This window comes from Tachyglossus aculeatus, chromosome 1 (assembly GCF_015852505.1).
Source record: "Tachyglossus aculeatus isolate mTacAcu1 chromosome 1, mTacAcu1.pri, whole genome shotgun sequence".
NCBI lineage: Eukaryota > Metazoa > Chordata > Mammalia > Monotremata > Tachyglossidae > Tachyglossus > Tachyglossus aculeatus.
In genome coordinates, this window is record NC_052066.1 from 157,316,657 (window position 1) to 157,339,900 (window position 23,244).

The 23,244-nt window shown below is 38.3% G+C and overlaps 1 protein-coding gene across 3 annotated transcripts in view; it reads left to right on the forward strand.

Annotated features, from left to right (window-relative positions):
- Nucleotides 1–16,555, forward strand: part of TC2N (tandem C2 domains, nuclear) — a 49,998-nt gene extending 33,443 nt beyond the window's left edge. For all 3 annotated transcript variants that reach the window (XM_038746159.1, XM_038746178.1, XM_038746168.1), the window contains exons 6-13: nt 3,086–3,177; nt 5,059–5,134; nt 6,973–7,073; nt 8,714–8,830; nt 10,083–10,274; nt 11,840–11,954; nt 13,936–14,135; nt 15,752–16,555. In XM_038746159.1, the coding sequence (XP_038602087.1) occupies nt 3,086–3,177; nt 5,059–5,134; nt 6,973–7,073; nt 8,714–8,830; nt 10,083–10,274; nt 11,840–11,954; nt 13,936–14,135; nt 15,752–15,862 (1,004 nt within the window). In that variant the 3' untranslated portion in view covers nt 15,863–16,555. The remainder of the gene's footprint in view (nt 1–3,085; nt 3,178–5,058; nt 5,135–6,972; nt 7,074–8,713; nt 8,831–10,082; nt 10,275–11,839; nt 11,955–13,935; nt 14,136–15,751) is intronic.
- The last annotated feature ends 6,689 nt before the right edge of the window (nt 16,556–23,244 follow it).

Genomic DNA, 23,244 nt, shown 5'->3' on the forward strand with positions numbered 1-23,244 from the left:
GTGTCACACTTGGGTCTCCAGTTGCCATCATCAGCCCATATGTATAACGATGCTTGTAGAACAGCACCTCCCAAGCCACTTACAGGTGTATCCAGGATCATTTTTGACCTGGCTCCTCCTTGACTGGGCTTAGACACAGTGGTCTGGGAAATTGTCAAAGCTGGGACAGAGTTTCCCAGCCTCTGGAGGGATCTACCCCAGGAATGGGCTACGGGGAAGTTATGTCAGCCCAGTTAAAAGACAGGCCAGGTTGTGCAGTATCAAGAGTTGGATAAGCCATGCTGCCAACTACCGAGGGCAGACCATTCTAAGGTGCCAAGCCTCAGGGGTGATCCAGGCCATATAGGAGGGTCTGGGAACATGGTATAAGAGCAGCAGCGACAAAGTACTGTGGCCATGGTGAGGTTGCTGGGAGCTGGGTTCCAGGTGTTCTTCCATCTTTATCCCTCTCCAGTCTCTGGATGCTTCCACTTCCATTCTATAGGCCAGCAATTGATTCCAAGGCAGAACTTTGAGTAGAGGAGACAGAAACTGGCACACAATATCTAGGCTGTTGAGGGAGCTGTCAATCAGAGAGGTTAGAAAAGAGTCAGTGAAACTGAATATTAATAGTAATAATAATTGTGGTATTTGTTAAGCGTTAGTATGTGCCAGGAACTTTACTAAGCCCTGAGGTAGGTAGAAGATAGTCAAGTCGGACCCAGTCCTTGTCTCACATAGGAGTCACAGTCTTAATCCCCATTTTACAGACAAGGTAACTGAGACCCAGAGAAGTTAAGTGACTTTCCCTAGGTCATACAGTAGACAAGTGGTGGAAAGAAGATTAGAACCCAGGTCCTCCGACTCGTAGGGCCATGCTCTTTCCACAAGGCCATGCTACTTCTCTAAGTGGCAACGGACAGAAAAAAAGGGACAAAGAGAAGTAAGAGCATGAGAAAATTACTAAAATGATAAGGAGGTATATAGTATAATAGAGGGACAAAGGACAGAAGCAGCGTGGCCCAGTGGAAAGAGCACGGGCTTTGGAGTCAGAGGTCATGGGTTCAAATCCCAGCTCTGCCAAGTGTCAGCTTGTGACTTTGAGTAAGTCACTTAACTTCTCTGTGCCTCAGTTATCTCATCTGTAAAATGGGGATTAAGACTAGGAGCCCCCTGTGGGACAACCTGATCACCTTGTAACCACCCCAGCGCTTAGAACAGTGCTTTATACATAGGAAGTGCTTAATAAATGCCATTATTATTATTATTAGATGGGGATAAAATCTATAGGGCTAAGACAAGCAAATGGAAAAATAACAAGACACTCTTGAGGGTGTCATTGGTCTTGCTAATAGTGAATGTAAATTGAATAAATACATTCAGTTCTGAATTCTACAACAGAATGCTTTTAGGACTCTTTTGGCTATTCCAGAACCTCTACAGTAGACTCTTTCTCAACTTGGTCTCTAGTTGCATAATCTTTTAACATTTTACATCTTTAAGTAAAGGAAGTAAATATTGCCTACCAGATTATGATAATGGCATCTCCCATCAGGAACAATGGATTAGCATTGGTGCTGAGTCTTCAAGACTAAGAACCCGTGCTGACGAATTGAGAAACTGATTTATGGTGCTATTGGCTTGGTCAGTGCCACCCACACTTTCTCACTCCTACCAGTCATGTTTCCCCTGGGACACAGTGGGCAGAGAGTGAGTTGAATAGGTAGCCAGCAGGGACCTAACAGATGATAGAAGTCCTCTGTTTCACATGAGACAAAATTCAAATAAATGGTAGAGAAGTACTGTGGGCTTCTGGGTAGAGTTCAGGCCTGGGACTCAAAGGACCTGGGTTCTAATCCCAGGTCCGTCACTTGTCTGCTGTGTGACCTTGGGCAAGACACTTAACTTCTCTTGGCCTCAGTTATCACATCTGTACAATGGGGATTAAGTTTGTGAACCAACCCCAAGTGGGACCTGGACTGTGTCCCACCTGATTAGCTCATATGTACCCCAGTGTTCAGTACAGTGCCTGGCACATATACTTAAAAAATACCATAAAAAAGCATATCATTCACATCTTAAAAAAGCAATTAATTTCTTAATCTGTGACTTACCAAATCCTAGCAGACTTTCAAGGCTGCGCAAATTTATAACTGCTGATTTATTTCCAAATTCCATAAAACAAAAAGGTCTCTCGCAAACATAAATAAGGGAAAGTGAGATTTTACCCAATGTCAATACTTAGAGAAATATGCTGTTACTCATGTATTTCAAGCACTGTGTACCAGAAGAGAGCCGTATTCTTTTTATTGGGGTGGAATAAAAGCAATATGAAACTATGAGCTTTGGAATCTGCCGAATAGAAATGAATAGACTGTTGAAAATAGAAATAGTGAACCTCTGTTTAGTCAGACCGCTCCTAAAAATCATGTCTGCTTTTGATATTAACTACTTAAAGATTAAGGACCATATTTTATAGTAGGAATTGACCAGCTCTGTCTATTTCTATACACGCTACGTTCACTTAGTTGCTGGAACAAAACCCGTGTTTGGGGTTGTGGCATTGAGCATTTATGTGTAATTAGTTGCATTAATTCATTTATGGATATATGGATTTATGTGCATATGTGTAATAAAATTGTCATTTTTAGGATGACAAATATATTAGTCATGAGTATTAATGTATGACCTGAAGCCCTTTCTCCTCTGAGAAAATGAGCAGACTGTTCTTTCCATAGACTCTGAAGGCTGCAGTTCTTTGCCCCCTGGTCTGCATAGTAGTTTTGCATTAAATTAAACTGTCCTTTGTGTTGGTCAAATAGAACCCGATGTTCACTTTCAAGAGTGAATCACCTCTCGGGAATACACGGAGAATGATAAAAGGTCTCCAGACCTAGGAAGAAAAGTTTAATTTCGCTGCTGCTACATATTGCTACCGAACATTTTTAAATCCTTAAAAAAACCCCACTTCTTTGGTTACCAAGCAAATCAGCTTTTTGAGGGCAGGAAAAAAGAACAGTAAAATAAAAAGCCAAGTCTCAATACCTTTATTCCCATGGCACGTCTTGTGGGGTGTAAACAATGACTTTCTTCCTTCCTTTTGCAGTTTGTGACTTAAGGAGCCCCAAAATGCGTCCTTCTTCAGGGCTGAGCAATTCTATGTTTGAACTCACAGGTTCACCTCAGCAGTTCTTGAAGGTGAGGTCTTTAGTTCTAATTGAATGCAGTATTTTTTTTTCTTTTGTAAAATATAAAGAATTCATGCATTAGTGAATTGCAACAGGTGCAGGATGCACTGTGGTGAAATCCTTTTCTAGATTTATTGTTAGCTGCTCTCACAGCGAGCCAACCTTTAAAGACCTTACGTATGTTAGGGATTTCATTTCAGGAAGCTATCATTGTAAACTTTAAATTCATGGAAAATTTCTCTTGGATCTTGCATCCGCTACTTCATAAGCATGTAGGAAAATTGGAGTCAGCCAGAATCTGAAATGGTGTGGCTGAAAACTGCTTGCTTCTCCTGAACTCATCACAGAATGGAACTACCTCTAAGTCAGTGTCCCTGCTTGAGGTTGGAAGGATTAGTCTCACAGATGATGGGAGTAGGATGGGGTGAGTCAGGCAGGTGCCCCTGGTCCAGTTCAGACCAAGCCCTCAGCCTGGAGCCTGGGCAGTGACCTAAAGGCCGTTTGGATTTCTTTGCAGGTAGCTGAAGAATGAACTTGGCTCTCTGGCTGCTCCTGCAGGGTGGCAAACAGGATGGAAGGCATCCGTACCACCTGCTAGGACCAAGCCACTCTCTAGCTCCGGTGTGCCCCAAGTGTGTATGTTCCAAGTGTTGGAGGTTCCAGGTCAAAGTTGGACCCCTCCCTGGAGCATAAATGCCCTTAGCTCTACATACACCTGACTCCTTCACTTAATCGCCTCTCACTTCTCTTTCCACCCAGCCTTGTGGAAGTTTCTTAGACAAGGTAGGAGATGGTAGGGTGATAAGGGCTGGAGGCTAAGGTAGTGGAGACCTCCTGAGCCAGCAGAGGAGTGCCATCTGACAAAAACAAGAGATGCCATTGATGCCCTGCAGAAAGGGAGGGCGAGTCCCTGGCAATGAAGTGGACTCATTAGGGGAAGGCCCTGCCCACTTTGCCCGTTGGCTAACGTAGTGGCAGTGGCCAAGTAGGTGGCAAACCCGGGGGGCTCTATCACACTGGAGAAAAATCCCCTGCTGTGTCCAGTCCATCAGTCAGTCAATCGTATTGAGCACTTACTGTGTGCAGAGCACTGTATTAAGTGCTTGGGAGAGTAAAATATAGCAGTGTAACAGACACATTCCCTGGCCATGAGCAATGAGAGAAATATCTAGAGAAATATCTAGTTACATCTCTTAAAAGTCAGTAGGGTCTGCCATGAAATTATGCTATTAAATCTCCCTGTAAATTGGAAAAGGATAAATGGTAGCCACTTGAGTTGCTACTGATAGAATTTTAGGGGATTTAGGGGATTTTAGTTGGTAGACACGTTCCCTGCCTGCGATGAGCTTAGTCTAGAGGGGGAGACAGACATTAATATGTAAAGTCACTGTGGGAAGGGAATGTGTTTTCCAACTCAGTTATTTTGTACGCTCCCAAGCACAAAATACAGTGATCTGCAGACAGTAAGTGCTCAATATGATTAATTGATTGATAAATAAATTATGGATATGTACATAAATGCTGTGAGGATGAGGGAGGGTGAGGGTGAGTAAAGGGTGCAAATCCAAGTACAGAAGGGAGTGGGGGAAGAGGAAATAAGGGCTTAGGGAAGCCCTCTTGGTAGTGCACGTTCTTCATCTGATAGCATGACATTTAATACTCATGTAAATAATATTGTTTAGAAACTAAGTTCCTTTCACAGGTATGGTTTCTAAAGGGAAAAAAAACTTTTTTTTTAATGAATCTAGGGCTAGAAAATCCTGGATGCTAAAATTCCCAAAGCATCAATGTGGAAACTGAAACTAGAACATTGCAGCCTATGTGGTGGGTTCGGGGCCTGTTTTAAGCACCTGATTGAAAATTGTTGACTAAACAAGAATTTTCCTTTCAGAGTTATGATTCATTGTCCAGTGTACCCAGCAGTTCCTCATCGAGGAAGAATTCACAAGGGAGTTCTCGGAGCCTAGGTAAACAGTAAAACAATTTGTTTACATTGAGAGAAGTACTGTGGCCTAGTAGAGAAGCAGCGTGGCCTAGTGGAAAGATCAAGTACCTGGGAGTCAGGGGGACCTAGATTCTAATCTAATAATAATAATAATAATGATGGCATTTATTAGGCACTTACTATGTGCAAAGCAGTGTTCTAATCTAAGCCACATGCCTGCTGTGTGACCTTAGGCAAGACACTTAACTTCTCTGTGACTGTTACCTCATTTGTAAAATGGGGATTAAAATGGGGATTAAGGCTGTGAGACCCATGAAGGACGTGGACTGTGTCCAACCTAAGTAACTTATTTACAGTGCTTAGTATAGTACCTGGCCCATAGTAAGCGCTTAGCAAATTCTGTTTTGTTTTTTGTTTGTTATTAAAAAGTCACCGCCTCACAGGTTGCTAGAGTGATTGCAGGCTACACAGCCAGTGTCATCAAGAGATGATGATGCTGATGATGAACCAGAGGTACCCAAATAGATCATTTAGTCCAGCTCACTGACTCCAAGTAGAACTGTGCTTGAAGCTGCAGAAACAAGTGAATATCTATTGTAGTTTCAATTTGCAGGGAAGAATAGTCAACTGACATCCAGTGACTCATAAATTTTTCAGTCAAGTAGTTTTGCATATAGCAATGCTGTCTTTTCCACACAAAATGTCCTGGAACTGTTGACTTCTGTGGTTGAGCCTGGCTAGAGGGGCAAAGTGGAATAATGGGAGTGGTAGGAGAATGAGATTCTTCAATTATATTGGTCCCAGGGCCCAAATAATGGAATGTGAACACCTATTTGGTGGTGGCAGGAACTGGGCAGTAACTCTGTTCTTTCCTCTTATCTTTTCCTTATTTAAACTTAGCTCTTCTGTTACTGACTGTTGACGTTTATTGAACACCTGTTGTGTGTTTTTTTTTCCACAACCTGCATTGATAAAGGTCCTAGGATTGATTTCTCTGCATTTGTATAGGAAAAGAGCTTTGCATATAGCTGAGTGAATCTGATGGTGGTTTTAAACTAAGTTAATTATCTTAATTACATTGATTATTGCAGTTCAGTAATAAAATATTTACATTTAAACCATTAGAGGAATTGTTAATATCCTGTAGTTATAACATCATTAATTTTCTATGTGGGTCCATGAACTCTGCCTACCTTGTTGTCCTGAACCTATTGTCCTGTTGTGGGCAGTTGGGGGGAAGAGAAAGAAATTTTAACTGTAAGCTTCACTGAGGCAGATGACACAATAGTCATTAAACATCAAGTGCTTCGTACAATGCTCTGCACACAGTAAGCGCTCAGTAAATATGATTGAATGAATAAATAACCAAATGGATAAAGCAGGGCCTGGGAGTTCAGAGGACCTGGTTTCTAATTCTAGCTTTGCCACTTGTCTACTGTGGGATCTAGGGCAAGTTACTTGTCTTGGCCTCAGTTACCTCATCTGTAAAATGGGGATTGAATCCTCCTCCTTCCAAATTAAACTGTGAGCACAATTTGGGACAGACTGTGTCCAATCTGATTGTTTTGTATCCATCCCAGTGCCTTGTACAGTAACATAAAAACAACAAGATATTGATTTGGTTTTGTTTTTATGCATTGTCTTTCCTGGCCAAAACACTAACTCCCCCACCACCCCCACCACCCTGATGTTCAAGTTTTGTTTTATTTTAACATGATCTCTACAGCTTTTTAATGTCCATTTCACTTCTTCAATAATCTTATTGGGATTTTTTTTTTTAATGAAGTGTGTGCCAGTTGAAGTGGATTTTGAGATTTATCACACAGCATCTCAAGTGCTGTTTGTCTTTTTTCTTTACAGATACAATTACATTATCAGGGGATGAAAGAGATTTTGGAAGATTGAATGTAAAGTTATCTTACTGTTCTTCAGTAGAACAAATTTGGATCACACTTTTACAGGTAGTTGAATATTGTTGAGCTTATAAATTTATGCAGAACTGATTTCAATAAAAAATTGACACCACAAATTAATACTTCCTTAAGGAAGCAAGAACCAACAAGGCCCAGTTAAATTCAGAGAGGAAAGAACAAATTATATTTGTTTAACCATAAATGTTTTTCAGTTGTCTTGCAAAAACACCAAATATTTACAAATACCAAGATGGGTTAGGAAACTAAACAATGAAAAAAATCACAAAAAAGTGTTAGTGTTGTGATTAGGAACATCATATACTACAGCTACATGGTAAAAGTTACTGGATAATTTCTGATCTCATCTGTGAATTCATGGTGTTTGAATCTTGTTTATATATTTCTTAAGTGATAGTCTTACTTATCACTGTTCTGAGAGTGCATGCATCTATAAAGGCGGTAGGGAGTTGGATGGAAGGATTAGACCAACCCCTTGTCCCAATAATTACAAACTGTGGTTAATTTAAGAACACCTCTGTTCAGGAGGACCACCCACCCTCCGCTACTGTGCCAGGTATGTCTTGGCCCCTGCAGGTTTCAACAGGAGGATGAAGAAAACCTTGTTTCTCCAGCCCACCCTCTGCAGATTCTGGAGCCCTGGTGGGAAGGGGAACTAAAATCGTTGTTCATGTTCCCTTTCCATAACTTCATGATTCATAGTTCTTTCACACAGTAGTTGTGTTCTTGAATAACCTCATCCTATGGAAACATCACATTATTTCACTCACCCCTTGCCTGGAGCCATGAACGTGAGCATAAAAGTTTGTTCTTAGTTCACACCCACTTGTGCCTCACTGTAGTTGATGTATTTCCAGACAGGTCCACCAAAGCAAAAGCAGTCTCTCAAACTTGCACATGTGTTTTAGGAGAATTGACTGGATATTGGGAGCTCTAACTGACATTTTCTTGGCAATGAATCATTTCCTTTCAATTAAATTTTGTCGCTTTGGATAGCTCCCAATTAAGCAGAACCACATATGGGAAACACTCTTGGTAGCAATGTGCCAGTTGATAAAATAATCAGTGATCAGTGTTTAATATTGAAAATGTTATAGTAGTTACAAAAATGAATTCTCATCAATCAATGGTATTTTTGAGCACTTGCTATGTGCAGAGCACTGTACTTAAGAAAGTACAGTTCAACAGAGTTGGCAGACGTGTACCCTGCCCACAGCAAGTGTGCAGTCTAGAGAGGGACACAGGCATTAATATGGATATGCAGCTTGAACAGTTCTGCAAAAACAAACTAAATCAATATGTCAGTGTGAAGTACTGACTGCCAAAGAGCGTTACCATTGTCATTTATTAGTGAACTGGTCAGATGCCAAAACCTGGAAATTACAATTCTGTGAAACACCACGGTACTATTATGAGAACATACTGTGAAACAGTGATCATCTATAGGTCAGCCAACTTAAAGACTCTGCGAGTTTAAGAACAAAAATCTTAGAGAAAACATGCAAGATGTTCTGGAATGCGGCTTGTGTTTACATCTGCTGATGTATTACTTGAAAATTATTTGTCAGTGACGCTCTCTTCATCTTAAAGTTTATTTAAGTTTCACAATGGAGCCTGTGTGATTTCGAGGATCTTTTAAAACTGAAATTGTATTTTTAATATTTCTTTAGTGCAGAGATCTGAATTGGCCTTCTAGTTGTGGAGAGAATCCTACTGTCTCTATAAAAGGGATCTTAACTCTTCCTAAACCAGTACAGTTTAAGTCTTCAGCCAAAGACGGATCCAATGTAAGTGGAAAATAAGTCAAATGTCAAAACCACAATACATTTTTCTTTTTCATTTAAGTTGAACTTGAAAAAAAACTTGTATATTTAAGGAAATAGGTAATTGAATGGTGTTATATAATAATCATCATCATCATCAACAACAACAATGTCAAGTGAACACCTACTGTATACACAGCACTATACTAGGGTCTTGGTAGACATACCAAATACATGAACTTACCAAGTAAGTACAGGGCATGATTCCTGCTTTTGAGGATTTTGCAGGCTAAAGGCAGAAGACAGCAGACAAATTGGGGAGAATTAATAATCATAGAAGTTTATAGAAAAAATGTAGAATTTCTAATTGGTACTGTAGAAGTTACTGTTCTTCATTTTCTCTGGGAATAGAGTTTTTGCATCTTAAGAAGAAAGTATACAACCCCTTGCCATTCATGGAGACTAAATCTTACAGATGTTCCCACAAACCATAAAAACCAAGTATTGAACTTCATGGTAAAAGTAGGGTCAAATGCCAACCATAGAAGTTATGTTTCTTCAATTGTGCCAGGCTCCATGGCTTCTCTCAACAGCCCTCACCTCAGAGCATTATCAATAGTCCCTCAAAGATAATAGTCCCTCAGATCCATTTTTAAGTAAAGTTCAAATCCCTGCAAATTCATGACTTTGCAATTGACCCATGTTGCAAATATACAACATGACCACAGAGATCACCACAGAGCTTCAAATGGTAGGGTTTCCATTAAGTTTTTACATATTTTACAAAGATTGTCATTAATCATTAGAAGGCCACAAGGCTTGAATGAAGATTTTGTAAGAAAAGAACAGCTTTAATTTGCCACACTTATTTTCATTTCTTTGGAAAGGCTTATTGTAAGGGATTGATTCAAACGCTCAAGATGTGTCCTCAAATTTAGAATTACTAGCTTTTTGTCTTAAATTTTAGTTTTAAGTCCACTAGCTTTTAGTCTTCCAACCTTAATTAATCTATTTGCTCTTTCTTTTGAAACCTATATTTTATGTGGAAATGCAGGCTAAATAAATGTGAATGTTTGCTAGACATTTTGCATGAGCGTTTGAGGCTTTATTAATGCTTATTTAGCTATTAGCTTGAAGCCACTTACATTTGGGGGTAGTGTAAGAACATATTAAATTCAGTCAGTATTTGGTTATTAAATCTTTCATCTATAATTGTTTGAAAACTGCTTTATTTTTTGAATTGCTTCATTCCATTTTACTCATCTTTTTCTTTTAGCATATTGAATTTATGGAAACCTTTGTATTTGCAATCAAGCTCCAAAATCTACAAACAGTAAGGCTAGTGTTTAAAATCCAAACCCGGACTCCCAGAAAGAAGACTATTGGAGAATGCTCTCTGTCCCTCAGAGAGCTCAGCACCCAGGAAAAGGATTACTGGCTGGATGTAACACCACCTTCAAAAGTTTCAGTAAGTAATGTGTATTATGTAACATGATAAAGATGTTGTGTTGCACACAGTGTGAGGTAGAAGAAAAATTTGTTGTCATGCACCAAACACGTTTTTTGGAGAAAATCAACTCTGTGATTGGACTCATAGATCTGAAGATCACTTATTCTGTTACCTTCAAGAGACAGACTACCACCTGAGGGGAAATCTACAGGAAGTATTCTCAGCAAGCACCTCTAAATTGACCAAAGCAAGATCCAGAAACCTGCACTTGTTGCCTCCTGCTCCCTCTGGACTATGTATCAGTCCCATGAGGAAGAGCTCTAAAGTGTTTCAATCTGTCAGTGGTATATATTGAGCACCTCCTGAGTACAAGGAGTTGGGAGAGAATAACACAATCAATACACAAGTTTCCTAACTTTAGGGAATATGTAATCTTATGGAGGAGTTAGACAAAAAGTATTTCCAAATAGTGGAGCAGGAGGAAGAACAAGGTTATAGCAGGAAGTAGTACAGATATCTCTGGATCCATGTTTTGTCATTTACTATTATTTTTTCTGCTCTCAGATTTTACCACTAAAGAAATTTAAAAGGTTATTTGAGCACTTTGAAGAGCAAGAGAGTGTGGCCTACTGGGAAGAGCACAATAGTAGGAGTCTGAAAACCCATGTTCTACTCCTGGCTCTTCCACAGACCTGCAGTGTGACCTTGAGCAAGTCACTTAAATTTCTATGCCTTAGTTGCCTCATCTGTAAACTGGGGATAAAAACCCTATCTCCGTCCCTCTCAGACTGGCAGTACCGTATGAGACATGGTAATCTTGTACTTAAACCAATGCTTAGCACAATTCTTGGCATCTTTACCTTTACTGGAATTAATTTGTTGTTTTTTTCCTAAATATCTTTACAGTCTTCTTCTTGTATAATGAGAATTTGGAAGTATCCTTTCTCCATTTTGTTTTCACATGTAAGGAGATAAAATTGTAACTTATTCCAAATAATTTCCACTCATATCTTTTTCCAATCAGAGTGAGAAATATTCCTAATAGTATTCTTTATTGGGAGGTGATTTTAGATCCATTGTCATGAAATTTAAGCTGTTTTTTTATGGTATTTGTTAAGCACTGTCTATATGCCAGAGGCTGTACTAAGCCCTGGGGTAGATACGAGATAATAAGGTTGGACGCATTCCATGTTCCCCACAGGGCTCACAGTCTTAATCCCCATTTTACATATGAGGTAACTGAGACAAAGAGAAGTTAAGTGACTTATCCAAGGTCACACAGCAGACAAATGGTGGAGCTGGGGTGGGAGCCAGATCATATGATCCCAGGCCTGTACTCTATCGAATAGGTCAAACCAGTTTTTGGAAAACTTTTATTTTGCCTCATTTTATTAGGTATAATACTTATCAAATTAAAAACTTCATGCGGTTTGCCATTCTCTACAGACATTGCTTAGAGGTTTACTTTTTTTCAGAGAAACTTATTTCAGGATCGCCAAGAAAATGTTCTAGCTGAAATGTTCACCTCTGCATTTCTCAAATACTGTAGCCCTTAAGCCTAACGAATCTGTCTTGTTCTCCAGGTGTGTCATGCAGAACTTAAAGTAGGAACTTGTTTCCAAGCAATAAACAGCAGAATTCAGTTACAAATTCTTGAGGCACAACATCTCCCAAGCTTGCCAAAACCTCTTACTTTGAGTGAGTTCAACTTTGTTCTATAACATTTCCAACGAGGATTAGCAAAAGATAGTTTTTCTCTGATATTTCTGCAGACTAGATATAGGACTAAACTTACTATTCTACTTGGTGTTTATTGCAAAGTTCTGTTAAGTGTTCCATTTTAATTCATTTAAAATTGTTTTGCTTCAGTAATGATAATTCAGTCAGTAATATTTAAAATTCCCTCTATCGTAGAGTTAACATCTTGGAATATTAACTAATTTAAAATTTTGGAAAATCTGTGTCTATTAAAATCGAGGTAGGAATCCTTATGTGTCATTTAAGAAATTGGGATTTGATTTCTTGACTAGGAAATAAGGACTTCTATCTTTTATTTAGGTGTCATTTTAATAATATCCTGCAGGTGCAATTATTAAATTGAAGACATCTTGACAATCTATAAAAATAAAGTGTTAGCCTTTGTCCTTATAAAATCATGCTTTAAAAAGGAATTCCCATGAACCTAGTTTTTGCATCTTACCATGAAGATTGTCAACCTGGGATTCCAGGTTAAGCAGCATATTGCATAAATCCATTCTAGTTGCAATTTGGGGATTGTTTCCAGAAATGCCAAGCCTGGTCTTAATTATTATAATAACACAAAATGAAAGAATTATTCTCTGAAGTAGCCAGAGTCCAAACCATATAAGAGCATCATAAATTGCACTCAAAAGCATGAGGTTATTTTTAAGAACAAGATGTCAGTCCAGCAACTTAAAATAGCTTAGGTGAAGTGTTTTGATGTTTTTTAAGGTATTTGTTAAGCACTTACTGTGTGCTAAGCACTGGGGTAGATACAACCTAACCAGGTTGAACAGTCCATGCCTCACATGGGGCTCACAGTCTTAATTCCCATTTTACAGAGGAGGTAACTGAGGCCCAAAGAAGTTAAGTGACTTACCCAAGGTTACAGAGCAGATAAGTGGTAGAGCCAGAATTAGAACCCTGGTCCTTCTGACTCTCAGGCCTGTGCTTTTTCCTCTAGGCCATGCTGTTTCCAAATCCACTTGGAAACAGGAGGTTAGACTAAATGACCTCAGTAGGTCTTTTCCAGGCCTATGATTCTACTTACTATACATTAAAAGTTCAACTTGAAGCCCCACTATTGGCCCAGTGGGAAAAGTGCTGGTCAGAGAATCAAGAGATGTGGGTTTTAATGCTAGTTCTGCCTTTTGGGGCTTTGCCAACAGTCATGAAGGTTTCCAACTGAGGTATTGCCTAGGGCATTGTGCAGGTGACTAATTTTAACAGAAACCTTTAAAAATAGCTAGCCAGTGTGGGCAGTGAAGACCACGGTGGCTACCAAGGCAACTGCCTGCTGAATCCTGCATGTAGGTAACCCTTCATGTGCACTTTGCAATATGCTACACCTTTGTCCACCTACTTGCTTATTGCAGTCAGTAACCCAGTAGGAGCCTGACCGGCAGGGAAGAGGAAATGGGCCTGGTTGTCTCTTTCTGTTGCTGAGTTGTACTCTCCAAGCACTTAGTACAGTGCTCTACACACAGTAAGCACTCAATAAATGCGAATGAATGAATGAATAAATAAATCACTATCACTAGACAATCTCTCTGAGCAGGTTCTTGGTACTGAAGTTTCAGAAGTGAGACTTGTTCATCATCCCATCAGCACTAGGGGAGACTATATCGTCAAAATGTAACTGTGGAGAGCATAGCAATGGGGTTTCTGTGTGTTTTTTCCTAAAATGGAGACATTCTTAATCACAAAAATAGGTCCCAGTAATATTAGCATTACTATTTCAGAGAGATAAATTTTGCATGTTAGTCATTAATTTTAATTTAATGCCAACAGTAAGCAGTGTACTCCATATTGGTTTGTAGTGTCATAAGAGCCTTAAAATCACCTTAAACAGTGACGCATTTGTATTGTTCATTCTTCACTAGGATTTTTTTTTCTGAATGAAGGGCAGTATTTATATGTCAAATTTCTTATTTCTTAGATTTCTTTGTGAAGGTGGCAATGTTTGGCTCAGGAGAGTTGATTTACAAGAAAAAAACTCGTCTACTGAAGTCCACTAATGGAAGCGTGAAATGGGGAGAAACCATGGTTTTTCCTGTAACACAAAATGAAAAACGAATTAATTTTCTTTTAAAGCTCTATGGCAAGAGTTCAGTAAGGAGGAAACACTTCGTGGGACAGGTTGGTTTTGATATTTCCCCATTTATAATTTCCTTGAATGTAGCATCTAACTTCTTTTGAATCCCACAGAAGATTGATGTTTTATTTCTAGTTAAGAACTATAGACTGAAACTGTACTGTTTACATTAAGACTGCAAGAGCCAACATTGATTATTTATTGCCAAAAATCAAGTCTTATGATAAACCTGTGTTCATGCACAGAAATGTTATTTTTGCTGAACAAGCCAGGTTTTCTACAGTAAGATGAAATTTCCCTCCTTCATATTTTTACAAGTTTGCACACTTCCTTGGACAAAAAGCAGATCAGTTTGCAAATCATCCTCCGTAGGGAGAAGGAAATGCTGGGGCTTTAAATTTTATCTGTTAAGATTTTTACTGTAGTTTGTTAAAAAAAAATCCTTGATTCCCTTTCAAATCAGATAGATTTCATTGTTACGAAGGAGTGGTCTTTTGTATGAGTCAACAGTTGGCCCAAATTGCCTATATGTGGGTGGATATGGCATCTGAATACGGGACTCCCTGAGGCTCAGTAATAAATGGGTTGTCCCTCATTCATTCATTCATTCAGTCGTATTTATTGAGTGCTTACTGCAGAGCTTGGGAAGTACAAGTTGGCAACATATAGAGACGGTCCCTACCCAACGGTGGGCTCACAGTCTAGAAGGGGGAGACAGAGAACAAAACAAAATATATTAACAAAATAAAATAAATAGAATAAACATGTACAAATAAATAAATAAATAGATTGATTAAATATGTACAAACATATGTACATATATACAGGTATATATACCTGCCCCCCCACCTCTCATAGCACCCTGGGATTCAGTAAGCATGGTATCATGGGACTGGCAGGTGCCCATGAGAGTCTGTTGCAATCTTGGATCAAGAACTATGGTTCTTGGTGCTTGGTGCTTGGATCAGGAACCCTAGGATAATTTGGTCCTCTTAGGCGCTGCGGTGCCCTCGGGGAAAATATAAATTTACAGGTGATAAACATGGTAGTAGCCTCTATGAAAATACACAGACCTATAGTTTGTACAAAACTTGCTGACAAATACAAAGACATTTTGCTAGTCCATAGTGGTTTTGCCAGTCCATGAATAAACAATTCTAGACTAATTGCTATCTTACCTGTAAGGTTTTGGTATATGATTATAGTAACTTCCATTTCAAACATGTGGATTAGTTGAGAAAAGTGTGAAGTCATATAATCCTCTAGACTGTCAACTCATTGTGGGCGAGTGTACCACCTCTGTTATATCTTACTCTCCCAAGGGCTTAAACAGTACTCTGCACACAGTAAGTGCTCAATAAGTATGATTTATTGATAATCCAGGCTGAACCTTTAATATGCTGAAATCCGGGTAGAGTGGTTTAGAGTGGGTTAGAACCTAGGTCCTCTGACTCTCAGCCCCCATAACTGGTACCTTACAGTTTAGGCCCAAAAGTTAAACCAGAGAACTTGAGGAATGTATACATTCTTGATTGGTGTTTGTAAATTGTGTTCCTGTATTTGCAGCCACTGATGAGAGGCACTATTGATTGAAATGAATTTTAGGGCTGCAATTATTGTAATAGAAAATATATCAACTGCAGCATTGCTTCTTTCACAGATTTGGATAAGTGATGAAAGTAACAGTGTCGAAGCCGCAGACCAGTGGAAAGAAACCATCACAAATCCAGAAAAGGTTGTCATTAAGTGGCACAAGTTAAATCCATCTTGAAGACATTAGGGATTCACTTCATCATGAACTTTGGATCCCTATAGAAGACTTTATGCATTTTAATATAAGACCAGTAAGGGCCAGGGAAAATCAGTGGTGCTTTTTAGGTGGCCAATAATTGTCACATGTAGTGAGTATGAAAAACAATATGATTGTTTCCAGAAAACAAAAAGGAGGATACTCTTTCAGAGTTGAAATGTTACAGAACCATTAGATAATAAAATTACCTAGTAACATGAATCCCAAATCATGTAGAACACTGAACACAGTTATGGCTGCAGTTGGTTTGTGGTTTTTATGAAGCTTTAATCACATTTTCAAAGTCTCACATTAGAATCTGATAGTACTGCTAAGAGTTGGAAGACTTTTGCTGCTGAATAGTTTAGTGATCGTAATCATTTGGCCCTGTCTTGGCATCATTGAATATCTCCAGCCACATTTTTTTTCTTCAAATGGTTTGAATTCATCAAAACACCAAATGTGTTTAGCTAAGTACTTTCCTCCTTCATTTTTCAAGTACTGTGTATTTAAAGGAAATGTGATCCATATGTTTTTATTCATTTACTCACAACTCATCAAATTGCTTCTCTGCAAGAGTTATTTGATAGTCAATCTTAATGAACCTTTTAGAGCCCTTTTCCCCCTAGAAACAGGAAGCTGTGTTTTGCCTAAAATAAACTAAGTTGATCCCCAGCTGTTCAGAGTTCAGTTGACAAATCAGAACCTATGGAGTGCATTCAATTGGTCAAATATTTTCTCCTTCATCAAGTATTTGATTATTTATTTTTAGCGTGGTTCATATGAGATCATTCATTCATTCAATTATATTTGTTGAGCACTTACTGTGTGCAGAGCACTGTACTAAGCGCTTGGAAGGTATGATTCAGCAACAAATAGAGACAATCCCTACCCAACAATGGGCTCACAGATCAGCACTCATATGGTCTTCTCTATTTAACCCAAGGATGCAGCCTTAAGTGGGAAAGCTCAGTATTTCGTGTGGGCCATCGGGTTTCTTTTTTTAATATAAATCTTTTTTTTTTTCAATTTAGACAAGCATATTTCCCTAAACTTCTCAGCAAACAAGCTTAATTGTTCTAAACAAAAAGTAAATATTTACTGTTGGAACTTTCTGTGAAATGTTCACTAGAATTCCGTATATGTGGTGCAGCTCTTCAAAACAGACTTCAAACGGCATTTTCATAGTCTTTCATATTTAGTACAGTAATGTTGCTGGAAATAATGATTTTGGAAAAACGCTAGACTTTATTTCTCACCAGTTTGTAATCCAAATGCTCTGCAGTCTTTTAAATTTGATCTGTTTTATTTCCCTTTTACTCAATTTATATTTATTACCATGGTGGACATTGGAGAAAACTAGACAAAATGAATATACCTCCATTCAGTGCTCCTGCCTCCACACCCACTGTCACATTCTTTCGTGTAATCAGATTAAAAAATCCCTTGAATTATCACCCCCATCCCTGTATTTATATTTCTTTGCTCCATTAAAACTCCTTTTCCAATGCCTCTCATCAGACAACACATACACAGAACCCTACCTCCTCCTTTACCTCTCATGTCTGCCCAAATTCCTTTGTTTTCATCTTTGGTGAGGAAAAGAGTTTAGAGAGGGAAGACCATGTTACTGACTCTGTGAAGATAAAGACTTCAAGCAGTTTTTAAATTGTTTTTTAAAAGTTCTTAATGGAAATGGTAGTATGATGAGCTGTACTCAAGATGCCAGGCATATAGAACTACCCTTGTGATGAAGAATTTATATCTTTTTTTTCTCTGAGAAAGTAGAACTACTTTAAATTAGTTGACACCATAGGAAATAAGTAATTGGATAAGATATGAAATAGCACATTGTATTGAAATGTATTGAATTGCTCCTAGTGCTTTATTTTAGCATTACTCTGTTGTCCAGTGCTTTTGCTTTTAATCTTTCCTATGTATTTTTGAATTCTGTTCTGAGCTATATGTATTATTTTAATATTTTTGCACAAATCAGAGCTGAAGATTTACGGAAAGTTTTTTCATGTTGCGTATCTAACATGGATGCTGCCTCTATGGCTGATTGAGTGCCTCTATTTCAAATCAGTTTTTACTCTGAACCCTTTCAGTAGGAGTGATACTTTGAATTCCTGAGTTGTTCTGTGTTTCACTGTTTAAAGAGAACAGGACAAAAGAGCTTCCAAAAATATATAGTATTTATTAATTTGCAAATGAACATTATATAAATGCATGCCATCATCAGACTGAGTAACCACAAACTGTGGCAGATCACCAGTATATCAAAACATTTTCTTCTAAATAAATATCTAAACTTAAATACCTTTTTTGAATAGAATTTTCATTCTTTTCAACCTCATTGATAAGTCTGTAGTGTTAGACAAATTATGTAACTTTATTTTTAAAATATGGTCAGAAATATGAAAAAAAGGTTTGTCACTGAAAATTGTCTAATTTAAATACACAGAAAGATTTCTGAGGAGTAATTTTGGGTCATTTTCAAGTTGTAATTGCAGAGCAATTCTAGAACAAAAAGTATTATGGATCTATTTTAGCAATGTGGTTGATAAATGAAACTCATTGATTACTTGATTGTTTGAAACCTCTATCCTTCAGCAGCAGCCTGTGACAAAGGACTGTTTCCGAGTTATTTAAATCACCTAATGAGGGGTTTTTTTAGATGTGGGTAATTGTTAACACAAGCTCTGTCATTTGTATTGGTTTGTCCAGGGCTGTGAATCTTAGGTATGCTTAATCACAATATTTTCAGTTTAAGTTCATGATGCAACTAAGTCAAAGCTCTCCTTGACCTGGGTGTTTCCTGAATCTCTTTCTATTTTTGCTTGCCTTCATCTGTAAAGACTGTTTCCTGGTCGCAATGATTTTTAATATTTTAATGAATGAGATTTTATTCATGAAAAATATAATGCTTTCTGAAAACAACTTGTCCAGAAACTCATGAAAGAATTAAGTTATAGCAGCTCACATATGAAATGTGACCAGCCAGTAGTAACAAATGAATTCTTTTATCTTGTAGTGCACTAGCCATGAGTTTTTTTCCCTTGTTTCCAAAGAAAAAGTATGCAAAATGCCTCTGGGCTAGAATTGTACACTGCAACTTGAATTAAACATGGGCATATGTATTAATTAGATAGGTGGCACATTAATCTTTCTTTAGAACTCTTACCCATTATCTAATCACCGTAAATCTTATGGTCTTTAAAGTAATATAAGAACAAATAGAGACCTTGTTTTTACACCATAAATGAGTGGGATGCTGAAAATATTTAAGATATTTCTTCAAATCTCTTCTGGATTCCTGAATTTATTTGTTAGACTATAGATAAATATATTTTACAATTGACATTAGGTTCAATAGCACTCATTACTTAAAGTCAAAAAATCTGGATATGAGTCATGTTGAAGTGCCCTTCAGAGGAATCAATCAATGGTATTTATTGAGCACTTACCGTGTGCAGAGCACTGTACTAAGCACTTGGGAGAGTACAGCAGTTGGTAGACACATTCCTTGCTGACAATGTGCATAAAGACATTAATATAAATAAATAATTTAAAATGAATTATCATTACTCCCACATGGCTAGCTATCACATTAGCATGTGATAGGTGACCGTTCGGCTTTTCAGCTGTTCATTTTTACATGGGAAAATTGTTTATGTTTCATTTTACTTCCAGCCATTCTAGAAATGTAAATTCTATGGATGGAAAGGTATATATTGATAGAAACATTTAGTTCTGTACCTGAAGAAGCCATTCAGATTTCAGGCAATATTTAAGACAGTGATCTAGAGATGAAATAGGAAACTGTGAGGCCAGTTATTCCTCCTTCCATTAGTTATGTGGTGATCTCATCTTAGTTATATAAACTAATTATAGCAACTGAAGATTGCTTTGCCTTAGTGTCATCACTTTAAAAACAGGAATGAAACAGTTTAATAAGCTGCTACCTGTGAAATAAAAATATACTAATACATTCTTCTTTTGAGACCACTTCTTAAAATGAAGCAACAGGAGGTGATGATAGTGTTATTTCAGAATGCTCTAGTTAGTATGTAGTGTAGTTACATTAAGAAACTTGGTCCACCTGAAAGTCAAGTTTGATCTTGTGACTTTTGGGCCCTGAGGGATCCCAGCTGAAAAGGATATTAGAAGTAGAATTGATTTTCAAAGATATGGGCTTTCTATTCACTTTGGATGTAAAGACAAAAGCACCTTTGTCAATAGAGACTCATTTTAGAGTTTCTGAAATGTGAAGGAAACATTATGTTTATATTCTCTGAATTTGTGGTGTACCTTTAGGGTATATAAACCTATCCTTATTTGTGTGAACCTTTAAACTATGCAGTGCATATCCACACAGATATATTCAAATATTGGAGTCTTTTTATTCTAAATTTAAATAATAGAAAATTATTTGGGATATAGAAGGATTAAGATTGAAAAAGGTTTTACAATTGTAACATTTCCTTAAATTAGAGATCCATTAAAATTATTCTATAGGACATTGGGGAAAAAACAAATAATAATAATTGTGGTATTTAAGTACTTATGATGCGTCAAGCATTGTACTAAGTGATTAGGGTAGCTACAAGATAATCAGGTCAGACACAGTCCCTGTCCCTTGTGGGCCTTACAGTCTAATGGAAAAGGATTAGATCACACTGCTTCTCATAATAATTCACCTGAGCCTTTCTGGAAAACATTTACTATTTGTTTCTTGAAAATGTTTTGGTCTTAAACACCACCTAGACTGAAAACAAAGGAGGTGAAGCAAGATTCCTACTGGCAGCGGTTTATGTGACAGTGTGGTCGAGCTGACATTTCATGCCTTCAAAATTATTGGAACAAGTGTTTCATGGTAGCTTTGCCTGTTTCTCCTTACAATGGAGTTATAAGTGGAATTCATTTACTCGGAGGAGACTGGAGAATGAGAGATGGAAACAACATGATAGGTTTCATAGAAATCAAGGCTGCTTTATTTTTCCAGGCCAAAAAAAATGTAAAGGAGAAAAAAAACAACATTGAGAAATGATGTCCTAGTTTATAATAGTTCAAACCATATTTTAATATAGCTCATAGAGAGCAGGGGCTATGCCTCACTTGCATTATAGAACATAAGTATAGTTTTTAGTAAATGTTTTTGACAGAGAAAAGTGTAATCTAGTGGCAGCATGAAGGTTGGATCCTAACCCTGAGATTTCAAAATGGGCTAACAGATTCCACTGAACACAGTGGTCTCCACTAAAATGTTTCTGTGGACAACAATGTAGTGCATAACGTTGTAGGGTTATATTAAATTTGTCTGCATTTGGAATGTCTTTATAAAAAGCCAATATTCAGTTTAAAATTTTATTATTGCTGCCCTTATGAGTTTTCTCTTTTTTTATCTACCCACTTCCATTGCCAAATTTTCCTCCTTCAGGAAAGTATATCAGAGCAGGGAGCATAATGAGGATGACCAGCACTCCATCCCCTCCTGGCTTCTCTCATTCTGTCTCCTCTCCCTGTCTCTCTAAACTCTCTCCTCATTGCCCCAACCGAAATAATCCATGGACCATAATTTGGGGAACAGTGATGTAATGACCTCTGAGTTCTCCCCTCAGAAAATTGGGTTGCAACCAGGGGACATTCGATAAATATCACAGATATTTCTCCAAGCTGTGGTTGGGAGTACTTGATTTGTGTGTTTATCGTAAAGCAGGATTATTTAAGCACTGATTCAAATGTGCACCTCCCTGCAGGTAGCAGTACTGTACCTGCATACTGCCAGATTGCCTTGGTGTTTTTAAGTGACAGTATGTAATACTGTACCAAAGGCATTTCAAAATAAAGTTTGTTTTCAATTCATCCTTTACTAAAATATGAAATGCTGAAAAATGAAGGGCCTATCCTGGCAGCTGTGGTACCTCAGTGAATCCAAAGATAGACACCTCTATCTGTGAGGTAAAAATGGAAACCTACTGGGGAAATCTCTTCTCTCAGAATAAAGCTAGGTCTTCTCTGAGATCCACTGTGCACACAGTCAGGAAGGAGTAGGATGGGGAAGAAACTTTCTGTGTTCCTCAATGGCCATAGAGACTTGTGAATTGGAATTGGTGAGTTTTAGCCATCCCTTAAATCAGAAACTTGTTCTTGCCTTTCTGCACTACTTGTTAATAATTATGGAACATAAGGACCCTTACTGAAGCTGTTCCAGATCAAACATAGGGGTGTATTAATGTGGTTCTGTGGGATTCAGGTGGGAGAAAGGGAAATGCAGACAGTCTTCAATTTCGTTACAAGTTTCAAATTACACTGAAGAGCACGTCAAACATCTCTAAATTTTCTGCAGTTCAGTTTTACAACACATCAATTTCAATGCTATGCCACTAGCCTCCTTGATGACAGTAGTTTCATAATCTGTCTACAGTTGGAGGTAAAATGGACACGTCCACCTTCACTGATGAGGGGCAATTAAGTAACCCCATTCCCTCCTGCTCTCCCCTACCCCAGGCTTCTCCCATTCTACTCCACCATCCCCCTTCAAACTTTCTTCCTTTGTTTCCCCCAAATCGCTTTCCAGGGACTCCCAAGCACCTCAGGCACCACCTGCTCCAGTTCCACTTTTTGTTTTTATCATGTACTACTTTTGTGGCCCAGTCAAATCTTTCCTTTACTGCAGGCCCACCTGCACCTCTAGTGAGGAGTCACGAAATGAGTGAGGATTGGACTGGATTGGGACAAGCAAAAGTGGTGGTCCCAGCCCTCCTTCCACACACTGGTCAGTCTGGCCTGTCCTGGTCTTGGTGGGGGCAGGAAATGGGGAGTTAAAAAATAATAATAACGTGGCATCAGGCACAAGAGGAGAGGGAGGGTCATGGGATTGACCATGGGAATGAGGGAAGTAGATTCAGGGACACAGGGGAGAAGGAGAGGCTATCAGAGTCCTGAAGAATGTTAATGTTAAGAATGTTAAAAGCTGTGATGGGGATGAAAAGAGGAGGAAAACGATAAAGAGCAGGTGGGGGAAGATCAGGAGAGGATGGAGATGGGTGTTATCTGATCACTAGTCAGAATCATCAGTAGGGTTGACACATCCATCCCGCGTAGTATGACTGCTTTCCAATGACACATCCAATGTAGTATGTCCACTATCCTAATGTGGAACTTCTTGGACTAAATCAATTGAGCATGTTTATTGAGCACTTATGAGTGCAGAGCACTGTAGTAAGTGCTTGGGAGAGTACAGTATAACAGAGTTGGTAGACATGTTCTATGCCCACAACAAGCAGACAGAAATAGTCATGGAGCTACATAATTCATCTATAATTGACTGAATTCAGAATTCCGGGAAATCTGGGTAAAAA